Below are 8,403 nucleotides of genomic sequence, written 5' to 3' on the forward strand. Positions count from 1 at the left end.
ACACATACAACTGTTTTTTGCCTAACTCCTTTTTGTTCAGGATGAGGTCTTGCTGTGTTAGTCGTATATGTATTTTACAAGGAATCAGACTGCAGTCTGAATTTCCCATTCATGGCTCTTTGCTATGTAGAGAACATGCACAACATTGGCTTAGGAAGGTAAATCTTTGGTGTTTCCTTTTCATGTTCAAAAGCACAGGACTTTACCACCAGCCTATATTAGAGCTTGGGTCTCTGTTCCTGCTTAAACTGTGCATGTATAGGGACAAGCTTCCCGCGACACTAGCAAAAATCACAGCAGTGAGCTCAGCCTAAATCCACACTTAAGCGTGAATACCTTCTCACTCAGGAGTGTTTGTATCTGGGATTTTGATTATTGAGGCTAGAGACATTTTGAGTTCTTTTTTTGGACACCAGAGTTTGAGTTTGTTCAAAGCCAGAGATTTAGATTAGGTTCATGCTGTGAAAAGGTTGCGCGTCAATCACGTGTTTTCAGAAGGAAGAAGTACAAAAATAACTCTTGCCGTTCTTAGAACTCGCAGTTGGCTTCACTGAACCAGCTCATTTAAATAAAATAAATATAAGGGCACGTAGTGTTCCCATTCATGAGCTCCTGGTTCAATGGTAGCTCTGGGGTAGATTTTCTGAGGAAAGCGGGGTGCTGAGAGGACAGTGGCACTGCAGTCAGTGCCGAGCGCACTCCGTGTCGTGTGACAGGCAGAGGGCTGTGTCACCACGTAGCACTTTCCCACCTCCTCTTTCCCCCTCTCCATCAGCATTCAGCCCCGATAAGAGTGGTAGAATATGAGTTCCAGCCCTGACCAGGCTCTTTGAAGGCACGTTGATGAAATATCAATAATGCAGAACTAAATACCGCAGTGGTGACTCAGTCCCTGCTTAGTCAGACTTCTCCCTGAAGTCAGGGGGAACATACCCTCACCAAGTGTTTGGTTAGAGGTGCAGGATGATTTAGTCAATATTTTTTAAGTTACCCTTACCTAATGTACAGTGACTAAAGATGCCTTAGATTATGCACAGTAGAATAATAATAATAATAATAAAAAGTAAATATTTTTCTTCATCGGCTTCTGATACAGATTTTCTTTCTTTCTGGGAGTGACTTCTTTCAGACAGCAAAGCCAGACTGCTTAACTCACAGCTGGTCAGTTCTTGTTTCTCATGCACTGGCACAAAGGTGTGAAATCAGACTGGAAAATGTTTTTCCTCAATTGTTAGGTTTATTCACCACCAGCAGGAGCTAATAAGGGAGGTGGCGGATTTGCCATCTCTTGGGGACTGCAGATCAGAGCTGCCATTCTAGAAGAGATGCCGTATTCAAAGTTACTGATCTCAGCACACAGGTATGCAGCAAAATGTTTTGCAATATACAGGCAGTCAGAGGTAGCTCTAATGTTCTCCTGCTCTTTTAAAATCATTTGAATAAGCTACAGTGGATTATTAGCATTTTTTAGAATTTTTTATTGTGTAAAAGAAATCCCCATGAAATCTATTAGCTTGGAAATATATAAAGTGAAAATGAAATCTAGAAATCGAAAGCCTACAAAGAGACTAGTCCAGATGAAAGCATCTATCATGGGGTTCCCTCCCAGGATCACACCTACATTACCCTACTCCGCCCCCCCACCTCCCTGGAACACTGCAGCATTGTGCTAGTGCATTGTGAGCCAAGGAATGGTATGTTAGACACCTCCCAGTTAAACTAGAGATCAGCCACTGTGCAATTGTGTAAAAAAATAATAAAAATTAAAAAAAAAAAAAATTACAGAACTGCTTTCTCTTATTTTGTTCCACAAAAGGAAACAAAAAAAAGTGGAAAAGGATTAGGTGTTCATCAGTTTATAAAGAGTGAGAAAGGATTTATCTTTTTACATCCTTACCTAACTTTCCCCAGATGTATAGAAATTATGTTTTCAGATGCCTGCCTTTTCCATCCTCAGTAAGACTATACAAGCAATGAATAAGCCAGAAATTCTGCAAATACAGGGCCCGTGCCGTTGGCCTCATGCTGAGATTCTACAGAACTATTTGGGGGCACCCACCAGTAGGCACAAAGGGGTCTTCTGGTGCCAGAGTGCTTCTTACGGAGGGCGGCACAGGCTGGGAAGCTGTGTGATAAAGACGGCACTCTTCCGCCTCTGTGCGGGGACTGCTGGTGCTCTCAGAAAGCTCTGCCTTGCTGGAAGCAGGCGTCTTCTGCTTCCCAGAAACTGTTGTGTACCTTGAGAGGGAGAATCCAGGCACTTTACCCCCCTTAAAATAGGGAGGGATACCATTGCAAGTATCCCTATCGGTGGTTTTTTCCTTTAGCTGGGACTGGTGTTCAGGGAATTAGCAGACCTTTGACTCATGATGACATAGTGCTTGAACTCCTGGACACACTGTACTTTAAAAAAAAAAAAGAAAAGCTAGCAGTATGTTTTTAATCTGTTCATTATTTAAATGGCTCAAAAGGTGACAGTTCTCTGAGCTCAATCAGTGATTTGAACTGTGCGTTTCTGTGACAACATGCAAGAAGTGTTCACACGTGTGAAATAAAGGATTTGTTTATTTTTTAAATTAATTTTTTTAAACGTAAAAACCTGTGATGCACCCTCTCAAAATGCTTAAATCAACCAGCTTTCCTTACAAACTGCACAATATTTTTTTTCAAAGTTATATGGTCAGATTTCTATGTTTAATTATAAAAAGATGATGGATGTCACTAATGTTTTCCATGTTTGAGAAAAAAGATAGACGCCAGAAGCCAACTTTTTTATTGACTGATGATAAAATAGGTAGTAGATTAGAAATTTTGCAATTTTAGACTGAAAACATATTTCAGAGTAGTCAATCTAGGCAGACTGATGTTTATCATCTGATCATCATCTGATACTTATCTAAAAGTGCAGCCTTTTGTATAGCTCCAGCTGGTGTTAACACACTATGTATTAATACAGTAGGACGTTTATTATCAGAATGAACCTGGAATTTGGAATCCTGGTTCCTGATGGGTGAATGAAGGAGGCAAATTCCTTTTTCTTGACGTTTCTTTTTTCAAGCGTAAATTTTGTGGTTGGAGAGAAACTTTCCAAAATGTAGTTGGTTATGCCAGAGAAGAATGGTATATGGTGGTGTTTTTGCAAACTACCCTTTGAATATGTGAATGTTTGCATATGTACTTACAAAGTCTTACAGGCTCGGTCTGGAAGCAAAAACATTTCAAACTAGATAGCTGATAGTGCTGTGCTGCTTTGTAATCAGACGGTCTGTGAGCTCACCTAGCTAAAGGCAAATACTACCACTGTTAGTCCTCGCAAATTCTACAGTAGGTCCCAAATGTGGCTTTTAATTAAAAAGCACAATAATCTATTCAAATCAGAAATGATGGAACCTTATGAGGACAGTACTTTCTTTGCTTCAACTAGAATAAACTAGTCTATCTCCAGGAACTCATGAGATGGTCTTAAATATTTCTTATTGGCTCCGTTTTCCTCACATTTCATTTTATAATAATGCAACTCATCCTCTGATGATCTATACTGTATGTTAGCCATTTATATTCAGCAAATGACAGCATAATCAAGTCCTTTTCTCTCTCTCTTTTTTAATTCGTCACCTCACCCAATAATTAAAAACAACAGAGCAATCCTGTGCTTTCGCATGTGTTGAACCGGTGCTGATCTGAGAGCTGTGCTGGCGCAGTGTCTGAACATCAGCACTCAAAAGCAGGAACGTGCTGGATGGAGCCCTGTGGCACTGACTCCATGCAAATCGCTCTGGGGAGTGGGCATCAGTGCTGGCCAGGTAGAAAGGAGGGAAAAAACTATGCTTTCACATTTTAAGGCATAAATTCAGCTCCCTCCGAAGTAGGTACGGAGGTTTTTCCCACTTGTGTTACCCACAACATGAGCAGGTCTGCTCCAGTCTCGGTTTAGTGTCAGGTGTGCATCCTAATGTGGTGCTCCCCCTGCTTCCACAGGCAGACAAGTTTTGCGATCCCAGACAACCCTTTCCTTGTCCGATTACTGTGATCAAAGCAGGAGCAGGGCGGGCGACCACTGCCAATGCCATTATTTTCTGTTAAAATGGAATGCTGGCCATGCATTTCCACTTGCTGAGACTGCCTTCTCGTTGCTGCAATGTCCCTTTTGATCCCCACCGAGCACAGAGGGTTCTGATCTGTACCCAGGCAGGACCGGGACACATGCCTGTCTTTGAGGCATCAGCTCTCCCTGCTCTGGTGACTTGACCACCAGGTAGAAGAAAATGCAGCTACTTCCAGGCAAGCTGGCTGAGGACCTGAAGCTCAGTTTTAGCGAATTTATTTACCCTCATACCTGAGTGCACGACAGCACTCACTCACAAGCCTCCCAGCACACTCTTGGCGTTTTGTATTCTTTCGATTTCTTCCAAGTGCATATGTATCGACTGCTGTGTACTCATAACACCCTGGTTTTAGAAGCTATCCAGTGGTAGGAGGAATATACGTAATCCCGTTGTTTCTACCGGTGGTCATAGGAGTGCATCTATCAGACAAAATTACTTATGGCCATTGGGGTTTTCTAGTGATAAAACCTAGCAGTAGAATGACAGAGTGAGCATTTTCCTTTTCTTCTTGCTTGGATGATATTTTTATACACTTTTATATGCAATTTTTTTAAATATTTGCTATTTTTATTGTAGGATTCTGATTGGGTTTTTACCAGACCTTCTGGTTGTCTACAGGCCCAGATTCTCACAGGAATATTTCCCTTCCCTTTTCTCCTCCCCCTTCTTCCCCGACAGACAAAAGCCATTGCATTTGCAACATCAGCTTAGAGCAAAATAACACCTAGGGCCTGGTCACTCTTTTAGTTGCACTGAAATCAAAGGAAGTTGCATGCAAAGTCCTGCTGGTCCCACCGCAGCGTCTGGGGCCAAAGACTAAATAACCAAAACATATACAGCTAATTACGCGCAGGGCGGTCTGTGTAAAGCCAGTGCATCAGGGTGGCGCTGTCTTCCTTTGCTGTGGTAGGAGCTGCTTCCACCACATCTGTTCAAATAAGACGATATATCGCTCTTGGTTCTGATGATGCTTGTTCTTGTAGGCACTTCAAAGTCATACCCTAGCGCACTGACTACCTTCAGCAGGGAGGAAGGGTGGACATTGTGGCTTATCTGTGACAGTAGATTTCACTGCTCTTGTGGTTAACCCTACAGTGACAGGTCCTAAGGAAAGTTAAGAAACATTAAACCTATTGGTAGGAAGGATAAGGGGAAATTAACCAAATTCAAGGATCTTGGTCTTGTAAAATAACCTTTTCTCAGCTGGCATTCTGCAGGGAATTCTATGTATGAAGTTGAACATAAACTTTAGAGTATGTTTATATTAGCAGAACTGATAATGGAGATGTCTTTCTTGAACTGAACTAAAACAAACAACAGACACCTGTTCTCTAACATTTTTCAAGGAAGAAAGAGGCAGGTTATTATGCTATTTTGCACCAGGGGATAGAAAACAAGTTAAAATACATGCTGAAAGCAAAACTTACTGCAAGTTTGCTCCTGGGACTGGGTGGGTAGGGTAATGAAAAAAAAACCTATTTGTTTTGTTAAGGAAAAAAAATGCAAAACTGAAATGAATGATGCCATGTAATGCCAAGTATTCTCAACTGTTCTGAGAATAATTTTAAACAATATGTATTTATTGTTAGTTCCTTATTTGAAAGAAGAGGCTTGTGGTCTCTAAATGTATAAAACATTTTTCAACATTCCAGTTTTTCTGTAACTGAGTCCATGTATGTTCATTCTATTACCAAATAAAAACAATGAGGTCTCCACTCCATTTGAATTAAAGTTGTAGAAGGGTTCATTTTGTTCTGGTGCTTTCTACATCTGAGCCAGGCACGGTGCTTGCCATTTGCTTTCCAGCGTCCAGCTCCCCATAGAGTACTAGTAATAATCAACTTTTCTTTTTAAGCATAGTGGGAACATTGCTTGGACAGCAGTCGTTGCTCACCACTTGCCCCTGTGAGGAGGAGTTAGTGGCATTACCTGATTTCTAAAGACAGGGAAATTGAGGTAGAGAATTCAAATAGTTTCTTTAAGGATGTCAAGGTAAATCTCTACCTGTTTGGGGATTAGACATGTCAACCTCACCTTTCCCCTTTTCTCTTTTGACTGAAATCACAGCCCATAAGAACATCTAAACCAACAACAGCACACCACACTCGTGCCCACTGAAACACTTGCTCGTGTGATTTTTTTTTTCTGTGCCACATGGAGCATGAGTATCGATCCCACAGGGCTGGTGTCCTGTGCTTCAGTATTGCTTATAGACCTCCTTTCACAGCATTTCAGCTACCTCTCTACATGCCACCTTCTACAAAGCATCTTATTCCACAGTTGGACTCAGGCAGTGTCTGTGCAGTAGTCATCACACCACACAAGTAATGACCAGAATTTTCCCATACCACTGCTGTTTTTCTATTTGGTCTTTTCCTTAAAAAAGGAAAAAATCGTGATAAAGAGTGGCAGAAACCAAGCCATTCTCTCTAAGGAGGATGTAAAGTTCAGAGATGTTCAATACAAGCGTGAAAGGCTTTGTGCATTCCCTTTTGCCTGAAATTCCAGTTTTAATTCACTCCTTTCCTCTCTGGGAGGTTCACTGGTATTGATTTCCTGAAGAACATGCAATGTGCTCGCCACTGTACCTACTTGTATTCTTATACCTTACTGGCTTGGTTTGAGTCTGCATGTACCTCCAGTCCAGTGCAAGTAGAGATGAAGCCAAGCTGCCAATTTCTGTTAGATATTGAGGGTGTTGATGTAGTCGACTGTGATCTTCAAATAAAAAATACCTACTGCCACATAAGCAAGAAGGGAGAAAAGATGGTTTGGAAAAGGCATCTAATGATTTGGGTGACTCACCTCTGCTTGCAAATACAGTATCAGAGTCCTTTCTCTGGCACGTATAGCCAGTGACATAAATGTCCAGAGCTGTTACCAACTGGTGGTTCCCTAAGTGATGCCAGCCGCTTGCTGAACTGCCATGGAAGCAAGGTAAGTGCTGTGTAACTGCCTTCTGAGCCGTGCTGGGCAATAAAACTGGCAATTGCCAGTTCTGTGAGGACACGAGGTAGCTGAAGGGAAAGCTGTCTGAGATCTGGCAACAGTTCATAGGTCCAACACTTAAGAACGTGAAACCTCCAGAATCAATAACTCGGGTATCTCCACCCAAATCCGGTAAGTGATAAAAAGAAGAAAGGTATGTTTGATATTGACTCCTTTAGATGGAAAGGTCCCCAGAAGTGAGGCTACTTTCCTAGTTAGCCTTACCTAAAACCATGGATAAGAAATGGCAGAAAGAAGACAACAAACACCTCGTAGTGGTTGCAGCACTACAAAAAGTATTTTCATGGCTGGTGGGACTACCATTCATCCATCTCTGCTGAAACTACTCTTTCTTTTTAAAGGTCCAGCACAACGTTCAGCTGACTTACCAGGCTCAGGTTCCTCAGCAAACCACCTTACATTGCCAGGTCAGTCGGTACCACCTCACTCTAATTTGCTTATACGTGCAGCTTTAGAAATAGGCACTCACAGTGCCTACTGTTTGGGAGATGGACGTAAACAGGTGACGTGTTCTCCAGGTATGGCATGACTTCTACACATCACATTAAAAAAGTTAAACCCATTCACTGGGGTTGAACAAACGAACTGTTGTTTTTAATGGTCTTTACCGCATTTCAGTTTTTTTAAAAAATGCCCTATGTTTTGTGGCTTGCAGTGCAGGCTTCACAGACTATTTTAATTCGATCGGCAAATTAATTTGGGCTTTTATCACATGGACATAGATGCTGAAGGGAAAAAATAAGGCTGTTTTGTGGACCCAGGTATAGGTTTTCTTGTGCCCTTCCCATCTACCAAATCCTGCTGTCTCTATTTCACAATAACAACCATTTTCTTAATCCCCTCATCTTTGTCCCACACAACTGTCAGAAGAAAGGGAAGGTAATATGAAGCAGTTACACAAAAAAATGGCTCAGTGCGAACAAGATACTATCTTGTATGTGCATATGCAACGGCATTCATATATGTATAATTCACAGTAGGTGAAAGAAAGAGTAAGTCTGCAGGAAGACAACAAGAAATCACCAAGAAAAAACCCGCAAACTTCAAGCGAAGTACTTAAAAAGTTTTACTACAGATATTTGCATCAGTGGCTGCTGTGCCAGCAGATGAGGTATGGTGTGGCTCCATATATAGATGCCAATGTGCAGTAGCATGTTTCTGTGCTGTTTCAGTTCTCCAAGCTGTTCATGGCATGATGCTCTTTTGCAGCTGCCACCTTAGCAGATTGTTTCCCCAGGCACAGCTGCAGCGACCGCTTGGGTGTAAGTAAGGAAAAGAACAAGCAGGA

At 41.8% G+C, this 8,403-nt stretch overlaps 1 protein-coding gene across 1 annotated transcript in view; it reads left to right on the forward strand.

Annotated features, from left to right (window-relative positions):
• Nucleotides 1–8,403, forward strand: part of LOC103915132 (calcium/calmodulin-dependent 3',5'-cyclic nucleotide phosphodiesterase 1C-like) — a 53,329-nt gene that overhangs the window by 33,728 nt on the left and 11,198 nt on the right. The window contains exon 8 of the mRNA XM_009321897.1: nt 7,457–7,522. Coding sequence (XP_009320172.1) covers nt 7,457–7,522 — 66 coding nt within the window. The remainder of the gene's footprint in view (nt 1–7,456; nt 7,523–8,403) is intronic.

The sequence above is a fragment of the Pygoscelis adeliae genome, unplaced genomic scaffold (assembly GCF_000699105.1).
Source record: "Pygoscelis adeliae isolate BGI_AS28 unplaced genomic scaffold, ASM69910v1 Scaffold194, whole genome shotgun sequence".
NCBI classification, from domain to species: Eukaryota; Metazoa; Chordata; class Aves; order Sphenisciformes; family Spheniscidae; genus Pygoscelis; species Pygoscelis adeliae.